The sequence below is a fragment of the Pseudopodoces humilis genome, chromosome 2 (genome assembly GCF_049639895.1).
Source record: "Pseudopodoces humilis isolate 2021_Gansu_Grassland_sample_001 chromosome 2, ASM4963989v1, whole genome shotgun sequence".
In the NCBI taxonomy this organism is placed as follows: Eukaryota; Metazoa; Chordata; class Aves; order Passeriformes; family Paridae; genus Pseudopodoces; species Pseudopodoces humilis.
In genome coordinates this window covers 3,977,372-3,994,822 of record NC_142201.1, presented here as the reverse complement: position 1 = coordinate 3,994,822, position 17,451 = coordinate 3,977,372, and the positions used below count along the sequence as shown (strand labels likewise).

General features: G+C 43.1%; 1 protein-coding gene across 2 annotated transcripts in view; it reads right to left on the bottom strand.

The window, feature by feature from the left end:
• BACE2 (beta-secretase 2) overlaps window positions 1–17,451 on the bottom strand; it is a 50,785-nt gene that overhangs the window by 18,599 nt on the left and 14,735 nt on the right. For both annotated transcript variants that reach the window (XM_005526618.3, XM_088051571.1), the window contains exons 2-5: window positions 10,350–10,438; window positions 3,250–3,466; window positions 1,945–2,073; window positions 600–734 (exon numbers count right to left, since the gene is read on the bottom strand). In XM_005526618.3, coding sequence (XP_005526675.1) covers window positions 600–734; window positions 1,945–2,073; window positions 3,250–3,466; window positions 10,350–10,438 — 570 coding nt within the window. The remainder of the gene's footprint in view (window positions 1–599; window positions 735–1,944; window positions 2,074–3,249; window positions 3,467–10,349; window positions 10,439–17,451) is intronic.

Sequence of the window (17,451 nt, the reverse complement as noted above, 5' to 3'; positions counted from 1 at the left end):
ACATCCCATTTATCTCCAACTAAGAGCATGAGAGTAAAATGAAATTAGGATGTCCAAAGAAATTGGGGCATAAAAAATACAGAACTAAAACCAAAGCAGGAGTAGCAACAAGCAAAGGTAAGAGAGAGGTAAAACACACACATCCATATATATCCTCCACAAAAAAAAAAAAAAAAATAAAAATGAAATGGCTTTGGAATAAAAATTGCAACAGCACAGTCTCATTAGACTGATCCAGATACAGCAGAACATTATTCCTAATAGAAACAGGAGGCTTATCCATCAGGAATAATAACTGCCAACCATCAGAGAGCAAAAGTTGATTGCAAAAACATCAAATAAAAAAGGAAGCCTAGGATGAGATCTTTAGAAAGCAACCCAGGGTGACACCTGTCCACTGCCATCATGAGTTGTGAGCTTAGACAGCTCCACAGGGGCCAATCCAAAATCTCCCATTTCCTTTGTTTGACCAGAATTGCTTTAATTCAGTTCTCAGGAGACTGCCATGCACATCTGCTTGCCAAGACAGAACTGACCAAGGAGGGGCTTTTTCCTCAGGCAAACCTGGATTTCCCAGAGGAACACAGAAGGGCCGATACCTCTCTGCAGTCCAGCTCCAGGTTCTGTCCCCCGACCTCCAGTTTGAGGATTTCAACCTGGTAGTACCACTCCTCTTTGATGGGTGTGTACCAGATATCCCCCCTGTACAGACTCGGCTCAATTCCACCCAGCACCTAAGGGAAAGGAGGGAAGAAGTCACACGCTTTAAAATCCCACCTGTTTGGTTTTGGGGCACACAAAAAGGGGGATATTTAATTGTGATGCTCAGGGGCATCCAGGTTTTAATTTAACATCATTTATTAGGATTTTACTGTCAAGTTTTCTGTCAATAATAGAGCAGTATGAAACATTTAGACATTTAACAGAATACCCATGCTGGGTCAAATTATCAGCATTTTCACCTAGAACCTCACACTGATTCTGTTATGAAAACTCCACTGTTTAAAATTAAAACAGTATCTTCTGTAGTTAGAAGAAATCTAATGTATAAAAATGGGGCAGAATAATGAACTTGCATGTAAAAAATCTGCTTTATCAGATCAGAAAAGCTTTAATACTGTCCAAGAAGATTTCAGTTTTTCTTAACACATGTCCAAAATGGAATCCCATCCTGTCACTGCCATCACTGTTAGCTTCCATCAAAACCTAGGCTGAGGATGGCTGGGAGCATTTGTGGACTTTCTGACTCTGAACTAAACCTAAAAAAAATTCTCTCTTGGTCTTCAGTTGTATGAATAACATTTACAATATGTGAATTCTCTTCAAAATAAGTATTTGTGATCAGCTCCTGTGCTGAGATGTTTCAGCATCATTTGGGAACAGTCATTCCATCTCCCAATTCCAGAAGCATCATGGGCCAATTCATGATCCCACTGAAGATGATGGAAAGACTTCCCAGAGTAAAAGCAAGCAGGAGATCTGATCTACAGATTTTTCCCTTTAATATGTTGTTGACAAAATAAAAAAAAAATGAAAAAGCCCCTTGATTCCTCTCCCCCTTTTCACATCATGTAAAAAAAATAAATTACTGTAGCATTTTGATGAGATTGAACAAATTTATCAGCTGAATAAGGGACTGCTCAGTTTGAGAAATATAGCAGAATCTGCCCTGAGGAAACACCACAACATTCATGTTTTTCTTTGTTAAAAGATGAAAAGTTTACTCAAACTTGAGAGAGAAAAAAAATGAAAGAATTGAGAATGAAAATAAATACCACTCAAATTTCGCCCAGGGGCTTAGCTTTCCTTTAAAAAATTAGAAAACATCTTTAAAATACGAAAATATATTTAAACACTGAATTTGGCAGAAGCAGGATAGTCAGAGAAAAGAGGGAGAGAGATGAACAAAGATACATCTTCCCTCTCCTATTGACAGATACCCACAAGACTACCTCCGTTGGTACCACTTCCAGAAACAGGGAGTCCAGCACCACACATCTGCAGGGAGAAAATGTTGGGGATCTTTGCCTGCCTCACGAGGGAATCAAAGAATGTCTCCACAGAACTTGAGGGCTTGAAAAGCAAAACAAACAAACAGGAAAAAAAAAAAAAAAGAAAAAAAGAATTGCAGGGTTCATTAGAAAGTTTCTTCACAGAAATCAGCAAATCATTCAAACAAGACCACTTTTCATGAGTAAATTGAATTTCTGACAGGCAGCTGATGAAAGTTCTAGACATAATAAGCCATTAAAACCCCAATATCTGTCATTTTTCTGTTTCTGCTGTTTTTAAAAGCATTTTTACTTTTGACCCATGTCAGCACTGCTGCCACCAAATCCCTAAAACACGGGAGTAATTTTCAATTGCAGTTTCCAAACCCAAACACCAGTTTCAGGCAGAAACTCTCACCGACAATTTCTGTTTGGAAAAGGCTTTGTGTTTTTAGAACACTCAAACATACCTTGCCTTTCACACCTTTCCATAGTTAAAAAAGCAGGATTTTAAAGTCAAGATTTTCAGTTTTTCAACACTATTGAATTGTAACTCCTCCCTTCCCTTCCCTTTTCCCTTCCCACTGACAGCCCATGAAGTCAATAAAAGCTCCCACCCAGCTCTGGAATAAAGCAGACTCGTCAGGCAGTGCTGAATCGTTTGTTCTGTCTAGGTAGAACTCGCTTTGGGATGTGAAGGTTGAAAATTGTAACTTTGTAGTTTTCCAATCACGTTTTCAGTTTTAGATTTTAAGGTTATACAGTGTGGACTGTAAATTTCAGGTTTTAGTTGAATCTTCTACCTGAATTTCCTGCCTCCAGAGGAGCAGGATGTGCTTGGTTCTATGTTCCTGGAAATCCTGTAGCTAATATTTGTTCTGAAATTATCCATCCACCTCAACTTTTACTTGATGAATGGAGAATGTGCAAGAATGAACTGCCAAGGGCTTTGCCTTGGACCAGTTTTGAGAAGTTATCATCAGAGCTCTGATGCCTCCCTCCACACACATCCCACAACCACACTCTGGTTCTACAAGCTCCGCAAAAGCTCATTCATTCCAGGGGAGCTAAAATCAGCATTTCTGTCAGCAGAAAAGCCAAACCCCTGACATGGGACTGTGGTACCATCACAACCCAATTTATCCTTTCTGGAACAAAGACAGAAGATCCGTAGGAAAGGGTGGCTGGAAGGGTGGAGTCTAACATTTCTATTTCCTGTCCTTGTGAGGAGACAATCAGAGGGGCAGGGATGCTTTACCTTGGCTAAGGCATCGTAGGCAAGACCAAGGATCCCATGCCATTTAACCCCTGGCAGGAAGAAGTTCTCTGACTCAAGGATGGTGGCAATGTTGATGGTGTAGCTGCCGTAGAGTCCCTTGGGCATGGTGATGACATCTGTGCCCAGCACTCCCGTCCAGCTGCCTTGGCTGTACTTCACTGTCACCTCAACCCCTTGAGATCTGTATGTGCTCGACCTTTAAAAGGAAAGGACACACTGAGGCACCACTGTTCATTTACCGTGCAAGACAGCAGAATATATTCGAGCTCAATTGTGCCCAGAGAGGGGGGAAAAAAAAAGTAAATTAAGTATGAAAAATATGTATTCGTACTGCTCGTAAAGTCAGGAAAAAGCAGAAATTAAAAAAAAAAACAAACAAAACTCAAGGTCTTATTTTTATCCAGAAGCCATCAATAAGTCAAATCTTCACAATGTGTTTTCTTTATAAAATAAATAATCTAAGGTATCATGTCACCTAGGGCAGTGTCCCTGACTCAGACTGCTGCAAAGAAGCAACACTCTTTTAACTGGAGAAGGAATTTAATAAATGCCACTAAAAAATGGAAAGCTGCTGAATTCAAATCTAAAATTGAAATGCCAAGATAACTGAATAGCTGTAGACTAATTCCTCATTAATATTCCTAAAAGATCAGTTTTGAGTAAATTGGAATATTATTGTGAGTATTAGCAGTAAGACAGAGGTTTCCTAAATCTGCAGTTTGGCCTATCTGTGAGGAAGTAAGTAGAATTTAATATTATTAACAAATGATTTACTGACTTGGAGAAGGAAAGGAACAAAGTTTTTCTACATCAGGGAAGCAATGGCAAAGTAGCAGTGGAGTATGACAAGCAAAGGAAGGAACTGAATCCTGTTTAAAAAAGGCTTAACAAAAACATTAGTAAAACTTCAGTAGATTTGTCATTTTAAACATGTCTAATCCGTAAGTATTGTAATGATATCCCACCCACATCTCTACTGAAGAGCTACAAAAGTTCTAGATCCCCCACAATTTACTCTGAGTCCTCTCCTTGGCACACAGCTTCCCCTTTTGGAGAGGCAGATGACCACACTCAGTTCATCTCAAGAGACTTTCCATAGCTTTTTGGAAAATAAATCAAAGGGGGGGAAAAAAAACCCCATAAAATAAGTTTATAACAGCATCTTTACATGTGTGTAGAACAATAGAAAGTGCAAGGGTTTATCAGATGCAGATACTTTGATCAGTCCTGCTTTAATCTAGCAGACACATGAAGTGGCTCCACAGGCCTTTGTGCCTGAGCTCACCAGTATGAATTTGGGGTGATTTTTGTTATTTTGAGGAACAACCTTCAGATGGCAACGTGGACAAATGCCATAATTCAAACACTTTCTCCTGAGGGACACTTTGGCCATATGGACCATGGAACTGACTCTTCCTCACTGAGGAAGGGAGGGGGCCAGGCTCTAACCCTAAGCAGCTCTTGACACTCCCAAGGCCTAGCCCTTCAAGGGTTAACATCTAAATCAGCAGAAATACATAAGATAATACTTCAAAATGCAGGGGATTCCAGAGATACTGTTATTACCTGCATCTGATCACTTCCACTGCTCCTGTGTAATTCTGCATTTGTATGACACACAAAGGAACATCTCTGCTCAGGCAGGGTCTTCAGAACACCTCAGTGCCACTGGCAGTACATTTTATAAATCAAAATAGAGTCTGAATAATTAGCAGCATGAGGGAAACTGGGGGGCAGGAAATGAAAGGGGAAATACAGGGTTCTTCATGTAGAAAAGTGTCTGGCTGAGCAGCAGAAGAGGAAATATCTGAAATCAGAGAGAAAATTGAGCGCTGGGAGAATAAAGCGAAGCAAATCTGCAAATACAAGCAGTGCATGACTAGAACAGCAGCAGAACCCAGCTCCTCTTCCAGAAGCAGGAAGAGCCTGATGGATTGAGCTGTGGACCGGGACACAGAAAGACTGGATTCATTTCCCAGCACAGCTGGTGACCTTTCCTGGGGAAATGCAAGGCAAGTCCCTTCCTCACCATTTGTGCCTCAGCTTCCCCACCTGTAGAAATGGATACGAAGACACTCATCTCATTTGTAAAGTTCACAGATGTCATATTGAAGAAAGACTCTATTACTTCCTTCAAGGAGCAAAACTGGTAACGTGGGAAGGGATCTTGCAGTAAATTATATTCTGTTCTGCAAAACCACTTCCTGCCCCCTCTTGCAGGTGATCAGCCACTCTGGTTTTTTTTTCACCTTTCCACCTCGCTGATCTAAAGGAAGAAAACTTTGGAGGTCAAAACTGGAGACTTGTTGTAATTCATGGGCCGAGTGTTTTAAAACAAACAGCAGAGAAAAGAAAATTACAGATAAGCTGCTTTGGCTGCAATGAGAAAAGAAAAAATTCACCTCTTCCAGCAGGACAAAGTGTATCTTAGCCAGAGGCAAGAAATAAGGGCTCCTAGATCATGGTGCTGTAGTAACCCTATTCCCTTCTCCCTCTCCTTCCCATTCCTATCTTCTCCCCACAGCAGCCACCAGAAACTTGGTCCTCAAACCTCAAACAGATGTCAAGCCCCACCTGAGCAAAACCAGCAGTGGGGTAACTTTCTCTTGCAGAGCTAATCCTCATTACCAGCCCACAGCACAGAAGAGAACACAACCAAAATCTTATTTCTCATGTCACCATCCCTTTGCAGCAAGCTCAGTGTGGCAACAGCAAATCCACCAGATGCAGGGAGCCCTGTAACACCGACCTCACCAAACAACTTTAAGACAAAGCAAACATGAAAATATAGCAGAAATTATTGATTCCTAACCAAGAAAGTCTCATCTAAGCTGCAGGGCTTCCACAAAAAAGTTTATAATTCACCCCAAACCACAACCTGTCCAGTGCACACAACCAACCTCACAGGATCACACTGCAAAAGCAGCGATTTTTTTTGTTTGGTGCTATATAACTTATTGTATGACCTCAATTTATTGCCTGTATTTCTATTACCTCCATATCTCTTGGAAAGATCAACTCCTGAGCAGCTTGCTTTTGAACCTTCAGATGGTGAGGCAGTAGTACTCTTTATTTATTTACTGAAATAAAACTGAATACTGCTCCTGAATACTGAAAGCCCTGAGCAGGTCAGATTTACATACTGCTGCAGAGCCATCACTGATCACTTGGGTTCAAGTGTAAAAATCCCTTTATATGTCTGTTTAAGTAGCTCTTTCATCATAAGTAGAGTACTCAACAAAACTACCTGTTATTTTGAACAGCATGAGAAACAAACACCGTGATTTCTTTTCAGTTCAGGACAAATCAGGTCGTTTTGCAAAACCTCATAGATGGTGGTGACTTACAGAGCATGATTATCACAGCAAAGTCAGAACTTTTCACAGCAAAGGTTTGTCAGAGCCACTCAAAAGCCCAGGTTGTGAAAGAGTGCATGGTAACAGCTTCACTTGCTTTGCACAAAAAGAGCCAGATAATTAAACAGCAGGATTGTATCACATAGATTATATGATACACAACATCATTTAACAAGTTAGTTCTGGAGTGGCTCCAGGAGGGCTCTTACAGAAAAACACACTCCCTGGGTCCTTTGAAACAAAGATACTGCCTTTCCCATGCACCCCCCTCAATTTCAATCCAAAAAGAATCATGCATTCAATTTCTGATTTTGATCATATGAATAAAATTAAATTAAGAGTGTGGCATCAGGAAATTAAGACCCATCACTCTCTCCAACACAACATGAATATTCTAATAAGCACACATCTATAACTCATAACCCATTAATTTAACAAATTGCTAATCTTTCTTTCCCCTTGTTTTCAACTTGCAGTTTAAGACGTCGGAAGCACTCCATGACAATATAGGGAAAAACTGCAGGAGTGATTACCAGATGAGAGATAACTCCTTTATCTAATCTTAAGTGTTCCTCCTAGGAAGGAAGAAAAGTGCCCATAGGTCGTTTTTCTCATTTACACGTGGGCAAAGGTCGCTCTTGGGTAATTTTACAGATCCAGCTGATGTGATATCAATGCCCCTGTTTACCATTCCTGCAAAATCATGACAACCCAGTGCGCTGCTTTGGGCTGGGGACAGAGTCAATTTTCTTCACAGTAGCTAGCACAGGCTGTGTTCTGGGCTTGTGCTGAAAACAGACTTGAAGCACAGAGATGTTTTTGTCATTGCTGGGCAGCTCTTGCACAGAGCCGAGGCCTTTCCTCCCTCTCAGCCCACCCTGCTACCGCCAGGCGTGGTGTGCACGAGGATTTGGGAGGGGACACAGCCAGGACAGCTGACCCCAGGGATATCCCACACCACGGTGCCATGCTCAGCATATACAGCTGGGGGAAAGAGGGGGAAATGTTTGGGGTTATGGTGGAGGGGTGAGTGAGTGGCTGTGTGGGGCCGAGCTGCCATCGGGGTTTAAACCACAATGCCAGGGAAGGTGTTCTGACTGCTGGGAAAAGTCTGTCTTAAGGCCAGTCTCAAAAAGAGACCAGCACCCAGGGAAGCAGAGGTGACTGGGCTTCACCTCCAGTCGGGAAAAGTCTCAAATAAAACCTCCTGGAATCTGTTTCCAAGCAGGTGAAGGACAGTCGTGCAGGCACAGACACTCAAGAAGGAATTTCACAGGCACATCACACCTGACCAATCTCACTGCCTCCTGCATCACAGCTGGATGCAGATGAAGAGAACAGTGCCTGTGGCACATCTTGGCTTCAGTCAGGCTTTGGACACCGCCTCCCATGGCATTCCCATTTGGAAGCTGAGGATGTGGGGCTGAACAAACCATCCATGGTGTGGGCTGAGGATGAGCTGCACCCCTGGCTCCAAAACAGCCACGGCCTTGTGACAAGCACAGAGCCCCAGGGGTTGTGAGTGGAGGAAAAACTGTTCCAGAGCCTGGAGAAAAGGAGGCTCAGGAGAGACTTTCTCACTCTTGACAAGTCCCTGGCAGGAAGGTGCAGCCAGGTGAGAGTCAGTCTCTTCCCCCATGCAACAGCAACAGGACGAGAGGACACAGCATCAAGCTGTGCTAGGAGGGGCTCAGGCTGGACACCAGGAGGAATTTCATCATGGGAAGGCTTGTTAAACACTGGAACAGGCTGCCCAGGGAGGTGGTGGAGGTGTCCAAGGAAGGCCTGGGTGTGCTCTGGGCTGGGGACAAGGTGGGGGGTGGTCACAGCTTGGACTCAATGGTCTTGGAGGTTTTTCCCAACCTAAATAATTCCGTGGTTCTGTGAAGGTCTTCATCAAGAGCCTATGTGAAGGACAGACTGCACACTCAGATTTGCATGGATCAGCAAATCTGAAGGGAGCAGCTGACATGCTGACTGTCACAGCCACGAGTCACATTTTTTGAGGTTCAGGTTGGACAACAGGGAATATTTCTTCCCCAGGAGACTGTGGCATGGCACTGGAACACTCTGCCTTGGACAAAGTATGGATTCTCCACCCTCGGGGGTGCACAGGACTTGGCTGGGCTCAGCCATGGTCACCTGCTCTGGTGACAGCCCCAGCTCATTTGGGATGTGTGACACACAGAGCTTTCCTGCAACCAACTTCTATTGAATATCTACCTGATTTCACTGGGGCCAGGATCCCTCCAATTTATTTATTTAAGTGTAGTTACAATATTTAAAATGGAAGAAGCATGGTGTACCCAAGAGTCTGCTAATGTTTGTATTCTGAGCACGCTGCAGGACTCCAGGAGTGCAAAACCAAACCAGAAACTGTTGCTGCAATTTCTCTGGACTGTAATGACTTGATTTTGAGTAATTTCACAAAGCACCCTTAACTAACTCTTCAGGGCCTGCACTTCAAGGTTTCATTATTAGCCTTATATCAAAGTTCTCAAAACACAGTGTCCACTGAGAACACCGATCAGAGGCTGTAACCTTCACATGATTTCAGTCTGTCTTTCTCCACACACAAGCTCTGCTGTTGCTGTTTCTAATGAGAGAGGCCTTGTCCTTCCAGCCTCAATAACATCAATTAAGAGACAAGGGAGACAGAATGCTTGTGCTTTTAATTCTTGCAATTAAGTTTTCTCTAGCCACTGCCTATGGAAGGGGATAGCTGGCTGGCACAGAAAACCCTGCAGTAGTGCAGAAATAGCTACCAAGTGCAAATTCCCGATTTTCCAGACCTGCATCATATCAGCATGATGTGAAATACCTCCATTAACATCTAAAGATAAGACAGGAGGTGAGGCTACTCTAGTAAGCAGCATGGAAATAACAGATTTCCCTCCATCCCCAGTGCATCTGATTGGAAAAAAAGTGTAAAACCCCATGTTAAAACACAGATGAGGTAGTGAGAAAGGTGATACTCTCCAGTTTCCCAGCACTCTTAGTATTTTTATCCATATGCTTCAGCTAAAGATAGACACTGCATTTTGGAGAATTTTACCTGAAATAATTGAAACTAGAGAAAGGCAGAAAGGAAGGAAGAAAAAGAGCAACCGTGATTCAGACAGACAAAGCTGAGCTGTGATTAATGTCAGCTTATGCTAAACACAACAAATTTAGTGCATAACAAACACCAGAACCACCAAGTTGTATTTTATAAATAACCAGATTCATCAGGGTCTGTCCAGATCCCTGACTGATTGAGGCCTGTGGCCAAACTGAACAACAAATTAGGTTTTGACTAAGTAATTTTGCTTCTGGATGAAATGTCAAGTAACTGATACAATTACCAGCTTTTAATTTTTTGTTTTCAAACAAAGGCAAAACAGATTGAAACTTTTAATTCCTTGCAAGTCTATTCAGGTAAGAAATTGGCTGAAATTGGTGTGATTTTGCAAACAATTTTTACCCTGTAATCAGCTTCTCTTTTCTCCAGTTCTAATTAGTGCTGCTGATGTTCACTCAGAGCTCAGCTGCGCTGCCATCAGTGGGGCTGCTCACGGTGTCAGGCAGGATTTTGCCAAAATTCCCACCAGGCAACCAACATCCCACTCCCATGGGATGTCACAGGAGCCCCAGGAGCTGCCTTATCATCCTGTCTTGCATGGAGGAGCCAGGAATCAAAAGACCCCCCCTAATTTCCACCATGGGTGCAGAACAGGTACTTACAGCTCAGGATTGAAGTAGGATGTGACATCAGCACCAGGCACACCTGCTACAGCAAAATTGCTGCTCCCAGTGTCAACCAGAATATTTAACTGTCAAAAAACCACAAAAAACAAAAAGAGAAAAGACAGGAGAGGTGATTTGCATATCCAATTAAACAAATGAACAACAACAACAAAAAAATCGCAGTTTTTGTCTAAACTGCCTCCAGTTTTAAAATCATGGTGAGCACTGCCCTGAGTAATAAATTTAGTGTCACTTTTGGGGAAATTGCTGCTGCAGCCCATCCAAAACAGCTGATCATGCTGAAATGCTTTAAAATAGTCCTGTTCCTGGAAGGGGGAAAACCCGCCAAGCCCACATTTGCACAGCAGATGAATTCCTGATCATCTCAAATTCCTTTTTGGCCTAAGCCCACATTTGCACAGCAGATGAATTCCTGATCATCTCAAATTTCTTTTGGCCCAACCCATGAGTGTTGGCAACCTGTCCAGGACACAGACTGAATTATGGACTGCTTAAAGCCCTGTTTGTCTTAAAGCTTGTGAGATCTCACAGTAGGGGCTGAGTGCAGGTCTGGACAGAAATAAGCAGAAGCACACAGCTGCCTTGTGGACTGGAAAACACAGGAGCAATGCCCAGCTCATCCTGAGCAGCAGCAACCTTCCACAGCCTTTACCACCTTTAAAAATGAGGATTAGCAACGTCATTGAAAGGTGGTCTAAGAGGGGGCCACTTGTTTGGTTAATTGGGAGGGTGATTTAGGCTGAAAATTTTCACATGGACAAAACAGGACCTGTCCTTTCCCCATTTAGCTCAGGTAACCAGGCTGGTCCATCACAGCTGCAGGATGGCAGAGCTGAAGGAAACTGCAGCCACATGCAGGATCACTTCTTTCAGTGGCACCTGGAAACTGCATCAGGTACAGAGTCATTAAATGGTAAATTTAAGTCAGTCAGAGATTCTGCTGCTACCAAAAGTAATGGTCACACTTCTCCCCTGCTCTTGGCTGGATGCTTCCCAGGCCTCCCTGGCAAAGCCACAGGGCTGGGATGTAAATCAGATCAGGTTCCTCACCCCCAGATACCAAGAAAAAGAGTGGAAACCAGAAAAGGCTGATTCCCTCTTTTGGTGACAACACAGTCTCAGATTGGCTTAAAACACCTGTTCCCCAGAAAAATATTAAAGAATTAAGAATTTTCCTGCAGGAGGGAGTGAGACATGAAGATCTGGTTGCCCATGGCTTAAAACCAGCTCAAACCAGTCCCTTTGGTAGTCCCCATCACTCCTTAAGATGTGATGTAGCTTGGGATCTACAAAGGGAAGGGGATGTGGGGAGGGCAAGAGAGAACCTGATCAGGGAAACAAGCTTGGTGTTGACAAAGGAAGTGGAGAAAAAGGCCTGAGCTCAGAAATGAATGTAAACACAAAGGAGGATAAAGCATTTGAAAAATATGTTCTGAATCCTTCTCTAATAAGACTGAGCATAGACCAAAAGTGTGAGTCAATGTTTAAAAACATCTTTAGTTTGCTCATAGAGGAGGAGGGAGGTGATGGTTACCCTCGTTTCACCCTTTTAATATAGTATGGGACTGAGGAACTCTGAAATTTAAACAAGAATACAAAACCAACCAGCAATTTCTGAGAATCTCTTCTGAACTGGAGGCACACTCTGTCATTGGTATTCCCAGCCCTAATCTTGCAGAAATTTTAAGACTAAAAAGAAACAAACCAACAACCTTAGCCAAGTGCCTCGCTGCATCCCAGATTTTAGATTAAGCAAAGACAATGCATTAAAATTTATTTTGTAACCACATGAGCTAGGCAGAGACATCTAAGAACAAAAGGACATCCACAAGTTCACTTGGCTCCAGGAGCTGAGGCTTTAAAAGAAAATAAGAACCTCTGAGGCACTGCAATAAAATCCAAAGTTTGCTACATACTTCATTTCAATGATAGCAAAAGCCTAACATTTTTTCAACTACCTAGCAAAGTACAAACTATTCATTTCCCCCCTTCTCTGGCATAGAAATCATATTAAAAATAAACAACAAAGAGATGTGCATCTATCAGGACCGACAAAATTTGCCTCAAAGGGGTGCTGCAGGGCTTGAATTAATTAGCCTTTCAGGCAGTCTGTGATGTTTGAGCAATGGGCACTATAGATCAGCATAAATACATGTAGGTGTTGCCTTAGCCTCTGTGATATGCATGGCACCATACACGGAGGAGGAAAAAAAAAACCAACCAAAAATCACTAAATATGACACACACGAAAGATATTTTACCCCCGCACCTTAAATACAATGTTATCATCACTGAATTCACAAACCATCGAGGGAAAGGGCAAATTTACTACCCACAGGACGGAGCAAATCAAGATTTCCAGGAGAAAACAGATATCCCCCACAAAGAAAGAGGGAAAGCACAAAGCTGGCTGACCATGAGAGCTCCAGCCCACTCGGCCACAGCAGCGCTCACATGACAGATGCCATTGATGCTGACATTCTCCATCCACATCTCTGTGCATAATGAGATGCAGGGGCAGACACTGATTTATTGTAGTCCTCACAATAGCTCCAGTGATCAGCAGCTCATTTTGGGTTGGGTATAACTTACTGAGTTCCCTTTCTCTCCCGGCTACCCTTCGGCTCTGAATTTTCCTCAGTGCCTTGGCGTCTCATTAAGAGCCACTTTGATGGTGTCTCCACTGCTCCATTCCATGCTCCCCTCCGGGCTCCCAGAGCTGGGACAGCTTTGGGAAAGTTCTGGAGAGTCCCAAGGTGGCCCCTGAAGGAGCCATGGACCGGGGCTGTCCATCCTTACCCAGCCATGGAGAGCAGACCTGCTGAGAAGGACCTGGGGATGCTGGTGGGTCAGAGGTTGGACCTGCCCTCGGAAATGTCACCTTGCAGCCCAGAAAGCCAATTGTGTCCTTGGCTGCATCCACAGCAGCGTGGACAGAGGTGAGGGGTCTGTCCCTGTGCCCTGCTCAGGTGAGACCCCACCTGCAGAGCTGGGTCCAGCTCTGGAATTCCCAGCCCAGGGAGCAGCTGGAGCTGCTGGAGAGAGCCCAGAGGAGGCTCCAGGATGAGCAGAGGGATGGAGCAGCTCTGCTGGCAGGAAAGGCTGGCCCAGCTGCCATTGTTCAGCCTGGCCAGGAGAAGCTTTGGGCTGAGCTCAGGGTGGCCTTGCAGGGCCTGAAGGAGCCCCAGGAAAGCTGGAGAGAGACAATTGCCAAGGGCTGCAGGGCCAGGAGCCAGGGAATGGCTTCAAATTGATAATGTGCATTTAGATCAGATATTAGCATTAAAACCAATGAAAAACTATTTTCCTTTTGCTTTTGGAAGAAGCAAAGACTTTTTTTTTAAATTATTTTTTAGTGTTTTGGTTTTTTGGTTTTTTTCATGCTTTCCAAGTACAATTTCAGACTACACAACAGAAACTGAGAGCAAATGCACAAAATTGTTTCTTTGCCCTGAAGGTCACCTTAACCACAGCTGTGGGACATGAAATCTGCACCTAGAAAAGTACCTGGAGATTATTTTGCTGTCTGCATTTCCTATATGCAAATGGTGTTGTTATTATTAACAGGAGGCTCATAAAGATCCCTATTTTACCTTAAGCAAGGCAGGAACATCCACCTCTGCCATGAGAAACTCACAGAGGGAATCTGACACTATCTACATGCCATTAATTTGTGGTTATAAAAAGAAATTAATCCAAATGTGTTTACTCAAAGTCACGAACACTGAAAGCCAAAGCCTTGGAGGTCATGCATTTTACACTTTTTCTACTCTGAAGGGGTAGAGACACTAAAAAAGTCCCCAGTCCTAATGATTTCTTTCCACTGGAAGTCAAACTCTTTCTCAATACTTCAAGGATCCCTTAAACTTTCCAGTCCTTGATTCAGCACCAGCATGAAATAGCACTTACTGCATGCCACTCAGCTTCAATAATTTACCTTACCACTATGTCTTTAATATTTTTAAGCCTTCCATTGCTAAATATTGTTGTATTTTGCTATCAGGAATAAACCAAAAAATGCCTATTGATGTGTTATCTTTTTCCCACTCAGCAAAGCTTTGGCTGTCTGTGGTTCAGGCACCTGCCCTGCTACAGCAGGTGATGTCAATGTGACACATCCACACTAGACTGGTTGTTATTCATGCCTCATTTAACTGCCTGGCATAAAACAATTTGCAGTTACCCACCACACATTCAGAAAGTGACTTCCTTTACATTTTCAAGGGAAAGTGAGAGCAGCAATCATTCATTATTTTTTTTGTTGTTGCATAGAGGTTGCTCGTATCCCTTAGCTGGGACAGAAGTTGTCTCTTTCCTGCCCTGCTCAGGCTTTGTAGAAGTTTCTCTTCCCTGTTTGAGGTTGGGAGGTTTTGGTAACTTCCAGAAAATGATACAAAACAAATCCCACAGGCTGAAAGTGCCAGATGGATTCCTTTGAAGCAGGTGTCTGCATGATTTGGAATCCACAGCCTTTTCCAGGTGTGGAATCCTAGTGCTTGCCTGCAAACCTGTCACACTGAACTAGGGATATTCTTCATCCCCACGAAAAGACTGCTCCACAGAAAAATCCACTGCATTTGTTTTTTCCAAGTTCACAAGTCTGAACAATCCTTTTGGGTCAAGCAATAAAGTTCCACCACTGGACAGGGTAACTTTCTACAACTGCTTGAAAGGAGTGAGTTGGTGTCAGTCTTTTCTCACAGATAACAAGTGACAGGATGAGAGGGAATGGCCTCAAGCTGCACCAGGGTAGGTTTAGGCTGGATATTAGGGAAAAATTTTCCTTGGAAATTGTTGCAAAGCACTTGATCAGGGAAGTGGAAAAGTCATCATCCCAAGAACTGTTAAAAAACCATGTGGATATGGCATTTGAGAATGTAGTTTATTGGTGAACATGGTGGTGGTGCTGGCTTGATGGTTGGACTTGATCTGAAAGGTTTTTCCCAGCTTTAACTATTCCATGATTCTGTAAAGAAACCAGACTGCATAAATGTATTTGGCTCTTCACTCCTGCTTCAGCTGAAGCATAGGGAGTGGGGGGAAAAAAGGAATAGGATTTGCACATAGGGCCATAAATACAGTAAAGAATCTCATTCAGCCTTACATTTACTCTGGGGTTCAGTCAAAACTGAATAATCAGAGTTGATAGTTTCCTTCACAAGGCAGCAGAGCAAAGAAGCTGCTCTGTAAGAATTCATAGAGTCACAGAGTGGTTTGGGTTGGAAAGGACCTCAAAGCTCATCCAGTGCCACCCCTGCCATGGCAGGGACACCTCCCACTGTCCCAGGTGCTCCCAATGTCCAGCCTGGCCTTGGGCACTGCCAGGGATCCAGGGGCAGCCCCAGCTGCTCTGGCAATTCCATCCCAGCCCCTGCCCACCCTGCCAGGGAACCATTTTTTTCTAATATCTAATCTAAACCTACTGTCTTTTAGCAATGGTATCTCTTTTCATGATGGAAACTACAAGCCATCATGCCTCCTCTGGGATTTTAACTCGACCCAAGGGCGCCCCTTTCTCTTCCCTTTTCTCTTGTCCTCAGTGAAGAACACAACCATTCCACACCAGTAACATTCATGTGCCACTCAAAATCTTGTCCTGCTGTGCTTTCATAGTTTCTCCCAAAACACCCACTTAAAATAGGGCTTGTAATTCTACTCTGCTTGCTGGAGCATGTCACACAGTGAATTATGACAAAGTGAAAAAGTTTTTATCCCCATGCAGAGACCAGAAATAGGAATCATCCCATTACCTGCTCAGGAGCTGTTACCACACATCATCTTCTACAATGTAGATGTAGAAGTCCATCCCCATCTCACCTCTGAGCTTGTACCATCTCTTAATTATTTTTCTTATTTTGTCCCACAAATAATAAACCCTCCAGAAAATAATCTGCTAGACAGTGCTTAAAAAAAAAATAAAAAAAAATATAAAGAAAAGGGGGTTCAAGGAAGTGCTGCTTCTTGTTAGGGATTAGCAGCTAGAAATCATTTGGGTAACAGCTCTTCTTTTTCAAACTGGTTAATAGATAGGAAAATTAGTTGGCAATTTAAATGCTGCCTCATTTAACACAATGATTCCTAATTACATTATCAGCCCATCTGGCAAGAATTGCTTACAACCATCACACAAAAAAGAAAACACCACTAGCTATATGTTGTGTTTGCCCACAGTTATTACGTGTTATTATTAGCACTGACTGTCAGTCAGGTTACTTCAGCAATTTGTTTCTACAAATTTGTAATGTTACAGTATACACTGGCTTTTTAAGCACATACTGTATGTTTTTATCCTCCCCTGTGTTACTTAGAGTTAGCATTTGCAGCCTACTTTCTAATAAAAAAAAAAGTATCAGAAGGCTAGGCTTTAATATAGATTCTTCATCTGTTCCTCTGGAGGTGCAGAAATAAAAGCAATTTAAAAGATGAGTTAAGAGAAAGTTTTGGAAGCAATTCTAGATGTAGAGGACTGCAAAGTCAGACATAAACCTGAAAAGCCTCCCCAAAGACAGATTCCTGCTTGCAGAATAAGATGTACTTTGTTTAAAAGGTGAGACTGAAAACAAAAACACGTCAATTTGTTGGACTGGCACACTGCCCCTGGACTTTGGGGCTGGGATGGACTCTCCCATTTCTCCCTGCTCACAAGCAGTCCCTGCACTGGAGGAACCCCCCACCCCAAGGCCAGATGAGCAGCTGGGATAGAATCACACTTCACCTTGGAGGAGGAAGAGGAGGAGGAAGGCAGACCCACATATTTCACCAAGTCCAGCAGGAGTATTTCCAGTGCTGCCCTGAGTGAGGTCACCTCAGCAGAGAACCCAGACCTATCTGCTGCTGCCTCCAAAAAAAAACCCCTCCAGTGCTCACAAGAAGGGTTCACCCATGCAGCCAGAATAAGAGAGGCATTGTGAGGAAAGGAAAAAAAAAGAAAAAAAAAAAGAATGAGATTAATTTTCTAATGATGTTTGTTCAGCAGGTGGTGCCCACATTTTGCTGCAGCTCCGGGGATGCAAAGGAAGGTGATTTATTGCTGCACGAAAACGTGGGCAAACCAGAAGGTCAAGTTTATCACCAAAGA